The following is a 17,812-nucleotide window of genomic DNA, read 5'->3' on the forward strand; positions in this document are numbered from 1 at the left end:
CCTATAAATTAAACGTCTATTTGATTTCAACATAGCATTCGAAATCTTCAATCATCTCATTGTTCTCTAACTTTGTGGTATGTATATGTAAACAGAATTTTTTTCTACAAACTTATTGAATCTTTTTCCGCTATGTGAATAAGAAGAAAATGAAATCGAAGAAACAAAAACAGTATTTTTAATTTTTCATTGATGAGTTAGTTTCGGAACTCCTAGTCAGAATTTGCCCATTAACGAACTTACCCGTGGCATTTGGTATATGAACGTAACTATTATATTTCAAGTGTCTAGTTCTTTTCGTTCGAGAGTTATGGACAGAGAGAATTGTTGGATTCGTCTCAGTGAATGTTTGAGAACATTCTTGGCTCAAATTTTGAAAATTACAAACATTGTGACTTGTTACGAAATGATGCTCTGGTCGGGGAACGTTTACCCAAAATTTATACTTTTTCCTTAAAAATCTGGCTTTATCGGAAAGTAACCATTATGGATTTGGAAATGTAGAAACGTATATACAAAAATGGAAGTTACACATATAATTAGCATAAATAACAGTTCAAAACCTAAAAACACGTAATGCTTTCAAACGATAACGAAAACATCGGAGCTTTTTATTTCATGCGTTAGATGGCGCGAAGAAAATCAATATGCTTGTTCTATTTATATGGGATACCTCATTTGGATTGAATCGAAATTATGGTAGGACTTGAGAAATGAAGAGCTTTTGTATTTCTCTATTATGAAATTCCACTAATTATAAATTATTATTAGTTTTCATATAGCTGAATATTTTGCATGTTTTTATTGACGGGAATATGGATTCTTTTCATATGGATTTGTGGGAAAATTAAAATAAGTTCTGACGTAAGAATAACAGATTCAGGAATTAATGGTCCCCTTAAAACAATGCTAGGTAAAAACCACAGATTACGGATAATCCGTATTCTGTGGTTAATACATTTTTGATCCTAGGCGCAATAAATATGTCAATAGTTGATGAGTTAAAAAAAAATACTTTCGGAGAACTTTATCTCGGTAACTGTTTTACCTACACAGCTGTTTGAAGTCCCAAATGGTAGCAATTTTTCATTTCTTGGAAAAAGTAAATAAGTAACATGTTTCACGAAGCAAGTCAAGGATCAGGAGATATATTCAGGGTTAGAACTATTTAGAGGGGCACTACAGGGAAATCGAAAACCGTTAAAGGCTTAAATTACAAAAACGTTGCGGTATTTAGGGATTAGTGTGTTGGTGTCAACAGATCCAAAATATCTAGGTATAATGGTTCTCGAGATATCTCGAAAAAACTGAAAATCGAGATTTTTTTTTTCTGTATAACTCATTTGTTTCTGGAGATAACTTCAAGTTTTGTAGCCATTATCCAATATAGAGATTCTAATGGTGTAGTCAGATTTTTTCTGTTTTCCATTGTTTCAGAGACGCGGTAGTAATTTTTTTTTCTTATGGACGCCATATTGGATCTCCTTATGAGGTGATGAAGAAAAAAATTACGAAGTCGACAACTACAAAAATATAGTCTAGCTACTCAAATTTGAAGTTCCTTTCATTTTTTGTTAAAATAGGTAACTTGTTACTTCGTTCAGTTGTTATGTGAAACCTAATTTCTGTAAAAACCTATATCCTGTTTGATTTGTAACGTCCTATTAATAACATAATCATGCTGATTGCAACACTACTCTAAATATTATTTCAAGTTGAATTCAAACATTTTTTCTGTAATCCGAATAATTCATTATTCGCTTTTTGGAGTTAAACAGAGACTATTTTGTTTATAATTTTTTTACATAATAACACATTTTATTATAAATAATTTATTCAAAAGACGGTAACTACAGCTGTAATATTTTGAAAGTGCAGGATCCTAGCACTTTGAGTGTGTTTTTGGTTTTCTTCATCCACGAAACACATAGAATTGGCAACTATTATTCACTTGTTTTTGTTTCAGCCTGAAAAATAATGGTGTGGATTATCAATTGATATTATTTTGAGACAGATAATTAAAATTTGTTTCACTCAAGGAGAGGTAGATCATAAACAAATCACAATGTAAAAAATTGGACATCCCGAATAAAACAGATCAAATTTTGAATTTTCAGTGATTTTTTCACATCAATGTCGAGAAAAGTACTTACTTCTTTTGGGTTTCGGTGTCATATACGAGTGGTAATAAAATTTGACAAAAAGATATAAAAACACAGATGCTTCTAATATTAGTAGACCGTGCATAATTTTGTTGAATCTGCATCGAGAAAATAGAGTAGTTCCAAAAATCCAAAGAACGAGCATAAACTGGACCTGAAATATAAAAAAATTAATATTAGATTCTTTGGCTGTGTGATGAAGTATCTTTTAGAAGATCAGGTTATTAGTGGGATGATGATGAAGATCTATCTTTGTGTGAAAAATCTTAAAGGAACCCCAATCTCTTTTTTCGAAATATAGTAGAAAGCAGATAAAAGATATCTTGATTCTTTCTGGAGTTACAGGATGTTTCTTGAGAAATTACTTTTAAATATTTCACTATATCAATGATCCATTATGAGTATCATTTGAACAATCAAAATCACTGACAAAAATCGCTCATAGAACGCATGAAGAACCGATGGACCGAAGGTTTTCGAGAAAGATTCTTTCAAATTTTTTTAACAATTTTTTTTTCAAACTTCTTTCTTGCAATTTATACAAGTTTCCGAACGTCGCAATCGGTATGAAATAGCCAGATATTGGTTTACAAAAAAGCATACTCGATGCTAATCCTAGGGCATTTTTTGGGCCATGTGCTGCACACAGCTTAAATTTAACTGAAAATGATGCTGCTAAGGTTCCAAATGAAACAGTGGACTCTTTTGATATTGTACAAGAATTTATATACAGGGTGGCCATTTGAAAACAAAACAGACGAGATTACAGACGAAATAAAGTTTTTCGATAGAAATGCTCGGACAGGTCGATTTCTGTTTCGAGGGGGACAACTTAAGATGTAGGTTACGGACGCATAGCGCTTCAACCCTTGCTGCTACAACCCCCACCCCCAATTTTTGAATAGGGAAGATGGGGTGAGTGATACCTCAATTTAAAGGTATTTTTATACTAATTTCAGCACAGTAATCGTTTTTTCATTTTATGCATTAGTTCTCGAAATATTCATGCGTTAGTTAGTTAGGAAGGAAGCCACAGTCATGGTTGTTTTGAAGCTCAAAATGTCGATTTTTCACAAAATACTACAAGTGCCATGAAAACACCACTTCATTTTCAAATACTTAGTTAAGAATATTTCGAGAACTAATGCATAAAATGAAAAAACAATTACTGTGCTGAAATCAGTATAAAAATACCTTTCAAATGAGGTATCACTCATCCCATCTTCCCTATTCAAAATTTGGGGATGAGGGTTGTAGTAGCAAGGGTTGAAGCGCTATGCGTCCGTAACCTACATCTTAAGTTGTCCCCCTCGAAACAGAAATCGACGTGTCCGAGCATTTCTATCGAAAAACTTTATTTCGTCTGTAATCTCGTCTGTTTCGTTTTCAAATGGCCACCCTGTATTTATTTCTCTTCATCCACAAAAAGATTGGAATGTTATAAAAAAGCATGATCCTCAGTTACATATCAAACCACTAAGTGATACTAGATGGTCAAGTAGAATTGATGCTGAAGTTTCATTTTATTCAAATATGTGATAGCCTTTTAGAAATAGCAGAAAATGATACTTTCAACATAGAAACTAGACATAAAGCAAGTTCTCTTTTATTAAATATTCATTCTTTTAAATTTATTTGAAGTATAATAATTTCTTATGATGTTTCATTACAGATTAATATTGTAAGCAAAATGATGCAAAGTGTAGCGATTGACATTAAAGTGTGCCAAAACTATTTGAAGAATTTAGTTGATCATTTCAAAAATTATAGAGATGATAATGTTCTCGAGGAAAAACTTGCGGAAGCTGTAAAACTAGCGGCTGCTCTCGAGATAGATCAAGGTTTTTCTCCATTATATACTGTAAGATGAAAGTATAAACCAAAATTGCTCGATTATGAACAGAAAGATGAGGCATCTCAAGATCCAAAAATCGCTTTTAAAATAAATTTCTTTTTGAGAATAATTGATCAAACACTAAGTTCCTTGAATAGTAGGTTTGATATGATATCTGATTAAGATAACGTTTTTTGTTTTATTTGTGATATTCTTAAATTAAATGATAAATATCTATTAAAATGCTGTCATGCTCTTCAACAATAGCTAACTGATCAGGAAAAAAAAGAGGCTGACGTGAAAGAAAATGATTTATTCAACGAGATAAAAGCCCTAAAATTATTTTCATCATCTGAAGCGAAAATCCTCTTGAAATTCTACAATATGTTTTTGAAAATAATATTACTTCTTCTCTACCGATAGAAGCAGTATTGCTTCAAGAATCCTTCTCACTTTATGTTATGTTATGTTGCTTCTGGTGAGAGATCCTTCACTAAATTAAAAATAATTGAAAACTTTCTGAAGTCTACTATGTCATAAGAAAGATTTTCTGGATTGGCAATCTTAGATATAGAGCAAGAGATACTCGATAAAATTGATTGATTGATTACATAAAAAAAATTGCAACAGCCAAATCTAGAAAAACATCCATTCAATTTCTGGATTGATCCTAATTAAATGTTTATGCCTTTATGAATAATTTATAGAAGAATACAGCTTAAGTTTTGAAACACATTTAGAATGTATTATGTTACAACTAACACCATAAAGTTCTTAAGGCAATGAAGGTTGCTGATAGATTTTCAGCCATTCTACACTAAATTCTTAACAAAACAAAAAAAAAATTCCGATTATCAAGCAGTGCTTTTCTCCACCTCCCCCCTTGAAGGGGCGCCAAAATATGTTCCGCACGCGGGCGTTGATGTCCCTTGCGGGGGCCCTGAGTATGAATCTAATGATGCAATGATATACTGGGTGTGCCATTTGAAATAAGAAAGTGTTGTATTGTTTCCGGAAAAACCGGAAGTTGTAGAGATCTGAAAATATTTTAGGAAGAAAGATCATTGTCTCAAACCCCAATATGCAAATTTTCAGCTCAAAATTCTGATTAGTTTTCTGTAAACGTCTGATAGGCCATACCGGTGAATCACTCTGTATATAAAAATCAGGTGCAGCTATTTCTGCGACAGACAAGGCCACAAAAACACTAGCTGCAACATTATAAAATGACATAGACATTCGCGGAAAAATATTTTCCGATGTTAAGTAAGAATATTTGATAAAAAAAATGTATCAAATAACTCACCAACTGGAGTTGTGTCATGTACTTCTTCATCTGTATCTCCTTGTATTTTGGGTTATACGCTGTAGCGAAATAGTAGGCATACATGAAAATATGAACCACACAATTGAAAACACAGGGCCATCCCATCTGTCCACCTCCAACTATTTTACAACAAATCCATGACATATTTATCATAAGAGCATGATGATATATGTGAAGAAAACTCATTTGCCTATAGCTCTTCTTCAGTACGAAGAATATCTGAAAATAAAATCCATCAATTAATTTTGATTTATTCATTATACATCACAAAACTGGTATGAAACTTTGTTTTTGAATCTTTGAATTTTTCATATTCACTCACCGTATCTGCGCAATCAATAATTTTGTTAATAAAATAAAGGTGAGCACAATTGAGCTCTCTGTATCCCCTCTCACTTTCTGAGTAATCAACTTCGATGCATTTCGAAATTGCAACTTGGCTAAAAGCGTACACAACCTGAAAAAAAAGAATGTTAATATTTTTTTTCTAGTGAAAAAATTGAACATTGATTGATAGCAGAGTATATTATATAGGGTGACAAGTGACGTAAGGGACAACGGCTCAGTGGAGATAGAGGACTTCAAACTGAATGGAGGGTCGTAATGTTCCATAAGAATATTGGTTTCAGAGATATAGGGTGATTCATGAAAAACTGCTGAAACTATGAACTCCCACATATTCGCGGGAATGATAATTTTTCACTGAAATTTGACAGGATTGTTAACTACTATAAGCATTCTCCATCATCGCACAAAAAAAAAAAATTTTTTACATAGGCATACAACTTTGCCTCCGCTGTTTTTTACTGGAATTCGAGGCTTTATTTTGAAAAACTGGTTATAAATATACGATTCGAAGTATTGTCTTTCGCTAGCCACTACTTTCCCCCATCTTTCGGGCAACGTACGAATCCCGCGTTGAAAAAACTGATGATCTTTTGAAGCGATCCACGAATCGATCTAATTTTTTACTTCTTCATATAAGACCAGAAGTGCTGGTCAGCCAGGCCATGTACCATTGATCGAAAGAAGAGATAGTCCGAGGGAGCAACGTCTGAAGAATACGGCGAGTGTGGTTGGACTTCCCATTTCACGCCTTGCAAGTAGCAAACAAACGCCGTTCAACTCGTACGGAAACCAATTTCCTTGTTCCTGAATCATTCCCATGACCTTGAGGCTTGTTGCTTCACTGCCAATGATCCTGCCAATTCTTATTGCGTTTGACACGAGACTTGATCAAGTAATGTCTCCTATTCTGCATCTTCGAAAAACTTCTTTCTTCTAGCGCTGTTTTTGAAGCGTTGAAACCATTCGATGAGGCTCAGCCGCAGATTTCTTTATATTGAAGCAGAAAATCAAAACCTCCCGCATATAACCTTCAAAATGGTAACAAGTTATCGAATAAAACAGCGCATATTTGACCTTAATCGGATCATTCTGACAATGGTAATTAGAGCCTGACTCACGCAAGGGTGAGCATTCGAGGCATATTATTTTTGAGAAATAAATTCCCAAATAGCGTATTATCATAAGCAATAAATATTTGTTGTACAAACGGTTTATTTTTTTCAATCGCTTTCTTACATATAATCTTTTTTATGGGACACCTTGTACAATGGTTTCTTTCGACGTGCATGTTGTGCCCATAAGATGTATCAAGTAGTCCATGATAGGAAAAATTAACGTTTAACTTCAACCACGTTTCCACCCACGATTGAAGGATAAAGATGGAATGAAAAAAAGGTATATAATTGAAAAACATTTTCTCCCACTTACATAAATACATAAATAAATATTCATTGCTACTTGCAATAAGTTATAAATCATAATAGGCTTTTTCAAATCGTATGCCTTCCGATTTTTCATAAACCGTGGTCCAATGTGAAGCACAAATATCAAATATGCTATCGTAATTGCAAATGGAATCCATATTGAGTCCATAAGTATGTATTTATACGTTCTAGGATCTGAAAAAAATAAGTATTAGATTGACTCGGCTTTTACTTAATGAAAATGAAAAATCTGAAAAAGCTGCTGTGAAATCTATAGAAATAAAAGTAGAGGAATCGATTATATTTTTTATATATAATAATATCATATTTGTGGAAATTACGTTGTTCTATTCTAACACATCTCATATATAGGGCGCATGACTGAACGGGAGATCAAAATTCACACTAAGTCGGTGCATTTTCCCGAATTTTGTTGTATATGTATAGGCAGGTCCGCCACCAGGACCGACATATCATAAACAAATATATATATAATAATAATATACAATATAAAAAATCAATAAAAATCAAAAGAAGTGTAAGAGGTTAAAATGAAATGTTTTGTATACCGATTTATTGTATGCAAGGATATATTTTTTTGTTTCATGATAAAATTATGTTTTATGGGGTTTATATGTGAATTGTTAGATTTTGAAAAACCACTTACATTTTTGTTTATTTGTGTTTTATGATTATTATGTTGTGAATCTCTATAATTCAGTTTTCTGTTGAGGTTCCTTTTTATATAGATAAATAAATAAATAACCCCCAAAACGACAGAATATGAACACATTATTTACTTCAGGGTACTAAAGAGACATTGCTTTCAGGGAGATATATCCCCTTTGGTACGCAACTAGTGAAAATGCAAATTGGTACTAAAATGCGTCTTCAAGAACTGCGTCGTTTTTTTACTGAAGAGCTCGATACTTTCGAATCATTCAGGGTGATTTTTGATGAAATAAACAAAACGTCCTATGATAAATTGAACAAGGTGATTTTAAGAACAAAAATTCGGTTTCCTATTAAATTGAAAAGATGCCTGAGAGGATTAACACAGACTCCTTCAAGGATAATTCAAGAACCTGTAGTTCGAAAGTTTTAAAAAAACGAATAATGGGGCTCAAATATCTATAACTTATTAAATCGGAAAACTGAGAAATACGTTGTAATAAATGATTGTTCTACAGATCCCTCCGCTGCCAAAAACAGTTTTTTCTGGAAAATAACAAAACATATCAATTTAATACTCCAATACTCTATTGTTGACTATAATGATTTGAGTCAGATAAATTTGGTAAAGCAGGGCGGCGCAATTTTATTTTGCCGGGGTGCCAAAATGTCTGGCGACTGCAATGTGTATAAGTATATTTTTCTGTCATCAATAATAATGTACGGAGTTCGAAGTAAAAACTGTATCATAGTTCAATTTCTTATATGAGATTAGTTCTTACTACAGTTTTTTTTTTGCACAATGCGAAACAATAGATAAGTATGTTAATTTATGAACTTATTCGCATTCAATTGACACGGGACCAAGTGATTAACATTAACCTCATAGAATAGATATATATCAATGAATTTGAACCTGACCCAAGGAATGTGGTAGTGTGGTATATGAAAAAAAATTTGAATTCAATGCAAAATGAAATTTCACGTGTGCCATAAGAGTGCGTACAAGCGTTCACAGAAAGACTCGACTTTTGTCAATTTGAAAATTTCAGGTTTCCACTTCGGAAAGTGTATGCCAATTGAGCTAACATCTTTTTATAGTTCAAGTTCACACAGTATTCCGCAGATGTATGGAATTAATTCATTTTCTCATGAAAATACAAGGAAATCTAAACATTCTCATACTTTTATTTTTTATTGAAGTATTTTCATTTATCATGGTTATTAAAATTGCAATGATAGTCAATCTCATGACCTCCAGCGACAATAAACGGAAAAATATAAATTGCCCACGTGCATAACGTGAACACAAGTTTTTGTTTTTTTTTTATTTACAACACCCAAAAAGTGGCTTCCAGAGGCTTCTAGGAGTGCGTATTTGTCTTTCAACTCGAGTTTTTTCTACAACCGCATTCATATCCATAAAACCTTAGGGAAATACAAAAATTGGTGCCATACGCGATACAATTACGAAACGTCAAAAGGTTATGGGTTGTTTGCTATTTGTTTCCGTGACAATTACTAAAGGTTTTATCTTATTGGTTATTCGCCGTGCGATTTACTTTACAGATGCTACCGTATTGGTTGTTGATCGAGCTCTGTTTACGGTTAAGTAAAGCGCACAGTTTTATCTACGTTGCACAGTGCTTAAATATAGACAGTTACATAGTTGGCGATTTTGGTAATTTTCTGTAGGGGGAGTAGAAAAACATAATTTTATTTTATTTCAACCAATCTTATGATATGCAGATTATTCCATTTGAAAAAGCGCACTTTTAATCATTTTAGTATGTCTCAGGGTTATAGCTAAATTTACATTATATCGGCCCAAAATCAACATTTTCAAGCTTTATACAAATTTTTAAATTTCTCGCGTCACCAGAACCATAGCAAATTCAAGCAAACTATTAAAAAAAAAAATATTTCCGTTACCACAGGTATGACTAGGTTGTAATTCATTTTGTAAAATAACCAATAGTTATGTAATATATATTCATGTCATACAGTTCGATGGTCCCAAAAGCTCCTAACGCGAAATCAGACTTCTTTTTAGAATTTTAAACTACAAAAATTTCAAATTTCTAGGCACAGTTATGATTTCTAGGGACGGTTTTTTCCAACTGAATCTAACTGAAACTAATCTTTTGATAAAATATTTCATTTGAAATTATCATATTACATATAATTAAATGAAATAAACACTTAAATCTATGTTTTTTTTGAATGAATCATTTGGGTAAAAAAGTGTTAAAAATTTGTATCAAACGACTTGTTTCTTTCTATTCTTTTGGAATCAAAATTAGAAGATATATAGAAATAAGTAAGATCAGGCTGAGTAGTAGATCCATTAAGAAATTTGGCGGGATACACTAATACACTAATTTGATCACTTGCACCAACAAAACGCTCCAAATTAAATAACTCACCCCCATGTCTTTCGAAAAACTCATGTATAGCCATGAAAACCATAGTGACCTGTCTTTTTGAACAATTAGAAAAATGTATCACCCGGCAATGATCTAGACCACTTATAAACGTCGAATGATAACTTCTATCGTTCTCTCTTTGCAGTTAAAAATTTGAATACATTCAGGTAACAAATGCTAACCTTGAAGTTTTATCGAATTCGAAATAACAATCAATCATGAATATGATCTAGTCAAAAAAAATTGATTAGGCAAATTTGAATTCTTAATGACCAAGAAGTATATATGTAATATAAAAATGTGTGATAAATATTATCACCATTGCATTGTTTTAGCACTATATAAATAATCATGTGTGCATTTATTTGGGAGTATTAAAATGCCACTACTTATATATCTTATATTTTAATTGTAATGAAGAAATGGTTACTTGTATTCTTCATTTTCTGTATTCATGTTTGAAGTAACAACACACATTTTGGCCTTATATTTTTTTAATATGAATAAAATTGATTAGACTGATCAGCCGAAATGTAACCTGAATAAGTTAAACCATTTTCACAAATATTAAAAAATTTGTGGGAATGATTTTGTTTTATTCTATTGGGTAATTCTTTACTTTAACGCCCCTCACTTTTTTGTTATTTTTCATTGAAAATGTGCATTTTACAATGATTTGGAATTTTTTTCATCTGACATATATCTCACTATTTTGACAGGGCCCCTATAGCTACTCTTATAATATAAATTGATCATAATTGATATCAAATAAGCGTGCTTCATGACTAGTTTTTCAGAATCGAACGTGATGAATTCAAAGCAAAATCATTGGAATTTTTAACTATTTTCTGTGAAACCTCTTAGACTGTCATATAATAGACACCGATATTCGAAGAAACTATCTACGGAAGATAATCAACTAAATCTAAAACTGATAATGAATAACTTTTAAATTCATTGCGCTAATGATGGTCGTTTTCTAAAATTTCCACAGAAACAATCAATTTTGAAGAATGTCGGGAATGTTTTCATTCATATTTTGAAAAAGCAGTTTTGCAGCTGCATAGGAAATATTATATGAAACTGAAACCTGCTTCTTCTGTTCACTGCGTTTTTTCCAAATTCTCGAAATTGATCAGGCAATTTAGCCAAGTATAACCTTGCATCATCAACTGATAGGTACTACACTAACTACTACTACTCATTGTCATATTTAACTGGGCTATCACTGTTTGTGAATTCTCATTAGTTTCTGATATTTTCCATCGCTAAGATTTTGGTATACCTAGTATTATTTCATCACTGGCAGATTCATAATTGATGGTATATTATCCTTCCCTCACTTGAGAGAATAATCTCATTTTCATAGTGTATTTTGTTTTTTCCTGAAACAAAAAAAAAGGACTGAGATGGAATTAATTTATTTCAATTCTCTATGAATAGTTATACAATCATCCAAATTGAGTCAAATATATGACATTATGCTCGATAATTTGTTGCCAATGAGAATGCAACTCCACAATGATCCTCTCGTTGAAGCCCGTGAAGATTCCACAGACAAAAAAATTGTCTTGTTACATTCAACAAGTTGAAAATTGAGAGGGGAGAGAGGGGTTAAGATTTTGATGATGTGTGTAGGTCGGTGAAAGCACCACAAATTTCTTTGCCTTAGCAAAGAAATATGAAAGCAAAATTATGATAATATGATTTTTAGTTAGTACCAACCTTCAAACGACACGTGTCAAAATTTGGTAGCAGTCCGACCATTAGTTTGTGAGAATTGCGTTGTTAGTGTAGCTACTTTTGTTATTTGAAAAAAGATGAAAAAAAAAGATTTAAAAATAATTAAATATTGCTTTTCGAAAGGAAAAATACAGTTGAAGCAAAATCTTGGGTAGAAGAAGAGTTTCCGGGGTCTGTACCAGGAAAATCAACCATCATTGATTGGTATACTAAGTTTAAACGTGGTGAAATGAGCACCGAAGTTGACGAACGCAGTGGACGTCCAAAAGAGGCTGTCACCGACAAAAAAATCAAAAGAGTTGATCGAGATAGCAGACATTGTAAAGATATAATTTGAACGTGTACATCATATCATTCACCGACGGAAAAATAAAAAAGTTCACAAAATAATTTTGAATGACCGTACAGTGAAGTTGGGACATTGAAGACATTGTGAAGATATCATCTGAACGTATACATCATATCATTCACGAATATTTGTACATGAGAAAGCTGTGTGCAAAAATTGGTGCCGCGCGAGCTCACAATCGATCCAGAACAACAAAGTGTTAATGATTCTTTGAAGCTGTTTAAGTGCAATAAACCTGAATTTTTGCGTCGATATGTGACAATGGATGAAACATGGCTCAATCATTTCATTGGCACAACACAACATTCAGCTGGCAAGGTTATGGCATCAATATTCTGGGATGCGCAATATACCTATAATATTCATTGATTACCTCCAAAAAGGCCAGACCATCAACAGCGATTATCATAAACGTTATTGAATCGTTTAAAGGATGGAATTGTTAAAAACGGCTTCATTTGAAGAAAAAAAAGTGATGTTTCAATAAAATAAACAATAGCAAAATTGCATGAATATAGTTGGAAGATCGCTATAATCGCTGTATCGCCCTCGAAGGCAACTATGTTGAATAATAAAATCGAATTTTGCCAAAAAAATGTGTTTTACTATGGTAGACCGTGGACTTTTCAATCGGCCTGTTACTTTCAAATAGACTAGCTACGAATCGGGACAATTTTGCTCGTAGGTTATTTTCCTGTTGGTCTCATGGGATTTTCATAAGTAATTGCACAAGTACATCGAAATTATCGATAATTTTGCATGACAGCGTATTGTCATGAAAATGACCGAATGCAGTTTTTCGAAGAAAACACGCTGGAATGCGAAATTATCCAGTCATTTTGATGCACGAGTGTAATTCGGGGGAATATTTCCCAAATAAACTGTTAACTTGTCAAGGTGACATAGATTCCATAGATGCCATAGATTCGAACTGTGTAAGATTCATAGAAACTATGCATCTATGAACAGAACAATTATCGCAGTGCTATTCCGCTTCCTACAATGCAATTAACGCTGTAATTTTCGATAATTGCATTCCATTTACATAGAATTTTTGACAGGAGGGAAATATTCATCAACATAATCCGATTGAAATGAATGGATAAATAAACTTGTTAATGAACCAAACGTCCAACCACCTCAAATTCCTCGAATCGCCTCAATCGACCACACACACAGCCATATCAAAAAAGCTCTAAATTGGAATCTACACACTCAATATCCCGATTATGAAGCAAACGGAACCCACCCCCTCATTCAGATACGACCGCAAATCATCCCCCTTCTGCCCCCCCCGTAATCAGGCGACCATCGCAATCACACATACAGGCGGCGTCGACCGTTCTCCGACGCGCATCTTTCTGGCGTCGCACGCCGCCGTCCGAATTACTTCACTCTGTATCGAGGGTGGCCGTGACGAGGGTGCACGATATCGTTCCTGCCTTCCTACGCTCGCCCCATCGATCTGATTGCGATTTTTAAGACCGTTTTACGCGAATCAGCCACGACTGGAAAGCACGGAAACTGGGATTTATCAGGCATCGATTCCGGAAGCCTTTCTGAACCCGGTCGTACATCTTGTGGTGCGAAACCGCTGACGGGGTGACTCCTTTAGGAAAGTTGGTTCGTGACTGTGTTGAGGTTTTTGTACTAACTACCTGTGGTTTAGCAGTGTTCTGCTGCTGTGTTTGGATTTAAGGCTGTAGCTTGGGTAACGCCAGCTTAGAACCTGCTCATTATAAGGTGAGATTCGATGAAATGTGGATTAATTGAGGAAATACGTCAGACGTTACATTGATTTATCGATTATTTCGAGAAGACTTGGGTTGAAGACTCAATCTTCTAATATAGAAATTTAGGTGATTCATACTGAGTATTAATTCCACTTGGCAAAGGGAGAATGACTTTGGACAAAGTTAGGATAGTGAGATAAGCCATTTGCAGTGCCAATTTAGAGAAAATCGAGTTGAAAAATATCCCCTATTCTCTAATCTTAAATCCCAAGACAACCAAAAGTTACTCCTTCCCACTAAACATTGTCTTATCCAGTATTATTAGAAGTTACTTAGAAGCTTTATACTGACTGGAGCAAGCCATTGGCCAATTCAGAGATACAAGATGTTCAAAAACATTGCTATCTCTTCTTGTATTCTGATTTTCAAGCCTTCTCTTAACGGATCTTGTACAAAACAACTGATGGGCTGACTTTTTCAGGAAAAGTTTGTGACTAACACAAACATTGTCTTATTCATTGCTATCTCTTCTTGTATTCTGATTTTCAAGCCTTTTATGATCGGGTCTTGTATTAAGTCAAAAAATCTGATGTGTTTACTCATTTAAGAAGTTCTGTTCCTGACTGTGTTGAGGTTTTTGTACTAACTACCTGGTTTGGCAGTGTTCTGCTACTGTTTGGATTTAAGACTGTACTTTAGGTAACGCCAGCTTAGAGTCTACTCATTATAAGGTGAGATTCGATGAGATGTGGATTAGTTGAGGAAATACGTCAGACATTACATTGATTTAACGATTATTTCGAGAAGGGTTGAGTTGAAGACTCAATCTTCTGATATAGGAATTGAACTGATTCATACAATCAAAGGGAGCAATGGCTTTAGACAAAGTTAGGATATTTCTTGGATAATATGCTTTTCTGTAGTGCCAAAGAAAATCGACTCAAACAAATTATCCCCTATTTTATAGACCAAAATCCCAAGACAGCCAAAAGTTTCTCCTTCTGAGTCAAACATTGGCTTATCCAGTATTATTAGCATCTTCTAAAAAGTTACACATACTTACTAGTGCGAGCCATTGGCCAATTCAGAGGTACAAGATGCTTTTTTAAGCATCTTGTACTTTGTTTTTACATTGCTATCTCTTCTTGTATTCTGATTTTCAAGTCTTCTCTTATCGAAGCTTGTACAAAACCATCGATGGGTTCATTTCTTAAGGAAAAGTTTGTGACTATGTTTAGCTTCTACTTGCCTGTGATTTCACATGCTTCATCATCTGTTTGTAGTTTAAGCCGTACCTTAGGTAACACCAGCCTAGAATCTACTCAATATAAGGTGAGATTCGATGAAATGTGGATAAATTGGGGAAATACGTCAGAGGTAACATTGAATGACTTGTGGTGAAGACTAAATCTTTTAATATAGGAATTGAGGTGATTCATATTTCCACTTGGCAAGGCGAGAATGTCTCTGGACAATGTGAGGATAGGATAATATGCTTTTTTGCAGAGCCAATTCACAGAAAATTAAGTACTTAACAAAATTATCAACTATTCTAAAGTCCAAGATCCCAAGACAGCCGAAAGTTACACCTTCTGAGTCAAACATTGTCTTACCCAGTATTATAAGCATCTAATAAGAAGTTAGACATACCTACAAGTGTGAGCCATTGGCCAATTCAGAGGTACAATATGCTTAAAAACATTACTTTCTCTTCTTGTACTCTGATTTTCAAGCTTTTTCTTATCGGATCTTGTACAAAACCACTGATGGGCTTACTTCTTTGGTTTGTGACTGTATTATGCTTCTGTACTACCTGCCTGTGGTTTCACAGTCTTCATCACCTGTTTGTAGTTTAAGCTGTACCTTAGTACTCATTATAAGGTGTCCAATATAAAAATTGAGGCGATTTAATCAAAGTATTACTTGTATTTGGCTGTGGCATTGAAAGGACTTAGGATGTTTCGTCGCAAAATTGTGCTTTTTATATTGATAATTGAGGGAAATTCCAGAAAAATTTGTCTTATTCTATAGTCCAATTACCCAAAGCAACGAGAAGTTAATTCCTTTAATGAAAAATTGTGTCTATTCGACACTATATTTGCATCTTCTACGAAGTCGTGAATTATTTACGTACTATGATTTGAATTGAGATGATATAAACAAAGTTTCAGTTGCACATGACTACGGCAGAATCGTATTGAACAAAGTTAGGATGTTATTTCGGATTATATTCGAAAAATTGTGGTGTTTCTATTCAGAAAAATTCGGTAAAAAGATAAATATGTCCCATTCTATAGTTCAAGATTCCCACTATGAAGTTATACATCTTGATTGTTTGAGCCATGTGCCAATTTAGAGATACAAGGTGCTTTTTGTATTCTGATTTTGAAGCCTTTTCTGATCGGGTCTTATATGTATCTTGTTCAAAAGTACTGATGGATTGACTCCTTTCAGAAGTTCAGTTCCTGACTGTGTTAAGGTTCTGTACTATCTAGCATTTGCCTGTGGTTTCGCAGTATTCTTGTTTTGCTTGTATTTCAAGCCACAGTTTGAATACCGCTAGCTCATAATCTACTCATGATAAGGTTAGAGTCGATAAAATATGGATAAAGTTCGAGAATATGATGGGCGTAACATTGATTTATCGATTATTTGGCGAAGAAACGTTGAAGAGTCAATTTTACAATCTTGGAATCAAGGCGATTCAAACAAAATAGGGTATTGCGTGTAATCGATTGTGGGAGAATAACCTTGACCTAAGATAGGATGTTACTTTAGATAATATAATTGTTGTTTTTCTATTGCCAATCCGGAGAATATCTAGAAGAAGGGAATTATGTTCTCTTATATAGCCCAATAATTTAGACAGCCAGGGCCCATGAGCCCTGCATGCAACAAAATGCATTTTTCATCATTTGCATATACATACTATGAAGTTATACTTACCTGCTAGTTTGATCTTTGGTCAATTTAGAGTTAAAATCATTGCTATCTTTTTTGGACTTTTGATTGTTCATATTCAAGCCTTTTTCAATCAGGTCCTACATCTTGTGGAAAATTTCTGGCAGGGTGGCAGAATGTTTCGTTGAGGTCTTCTAATACCTACCTCTTGTTCCATAAAGTTCTTCTTCTGTTTGTATTTTGAGCCGTACTTATACTATGTAAACTCATTTTGAGGAAATACTGACGTCAAATCAGGTGCTGTAGGAATTGCACCCCTAGAGACTACATATGCAAATGGTACAGCTCCTAACGTCATGTTAATCTTTATTTTTTTTGTTGATATTCTATTTGTTTCATTCCCATTTTAATTAGTGCTTTTTCTCGATAATTTGAGATATTATATTAGGTGTACAACTTTGCCTCCGCCGTTTTGAAGTAGATGGCTGTAGCGATTAGTGGTAGTCGAAATTAATAGATCGTAGATGTCATACAATAAGCCTAGGTATTTATAAACATGACGTCATTGAAGTATTAGTCGATTTGTGTCTGCATCATAAAGTTTTTCTCTATTAAACATGTCAGCTCTCGAGCAAAATTCTCGTAAACTAAACCGACTATTCACGGTTCCAAGATCTGTATTTGGTGGGTTCAGCTGGGCGTAGTGTATTATGAGCTGTTAAAACCGACTGGAACAATCACAGGCAATCGGTATCGAACGCAATTAATGCGTTTGGGCCGAGCATTGAAAGAAAAACTGACGCAATACAACGAGGGACATGATAAAGTGATTTCACAGCATCACAATGCTCAACCCCATGTTGCGAAAGTGGTCAAGACATACTAGGAAACGT

At 33.9% G+C, this 17,812-nt stretch overlaps 1 protein-coding gene across 1 annotated transcript; it reads right to left on the reverse strand.

Moving 5' to 3' along the window:
* Positions 1-1,816: 1,816 nt before the first annotated feature.
* LOC123674026 (elongation of very long chain fatty acids protein 4-like) lies at positions 1,817-10,351 on the reverse strand. The gene is made up of 6 exons (XM_045608836.1): positions 10,194-10,351; positions 7,100-7,290; positions 5,646-5,780; positions 5,303-5,542; positions 2,154-2,316; positions 1,817-1,967 (listed from the first exon to the last, which is right to left on the reverse strand). Exons 1-6 carry the CDS (start codon positions 10,234-10,236, stop codon positions 1,963-1,965), a joined length of 777 nt encoding a protein of 258 aa, XP_045464792.1. The 5' UTR covers positions 10,237-10,351; the 3' UTR covers positions 1,817-1,962.
* Positions 10,352-17,812: the final 7,461 nt, after the last annotated feature.

The sequence above is a fragment of the Harmonia axyridis genome, chromosome 2 (assembly GCF_914767665.1).
Source record: "Harmonia axyridis chromosome 2, icHarAxyr1.1, whole genome shotgun sequence".
NCBI classification, from domain to species: domain Eukaryota; kingdom Metazoa; phylum Arthropoda; class Insecta; order Coleoptera; family Coccinellidae; genus Harmonia; species Harmonia axyridis.

Coding starts and splice junctions, on each gene's coding strand:
- LOC123674026 (XM_045608836.1), bottom strand. CDS start 10,236: ATGGTTTTCATGGCTATACATGAGTTTTTCGAAAGACATGGGG. Junction 7,291..10,193: donor GTTTTTCGAAAGACATGGGG/GTGAGTTATTTA, acceptor TATTTTTTTCAG/ATCCTAGAACGTATAAATAC. Junction 5,781..7,099: donor ATATTTATTTATGTATTTAT/GTAAGTGGGAGA, acceptor CTTTTTTTTCAG/GTTGTGTACGCTTTTAGCCA.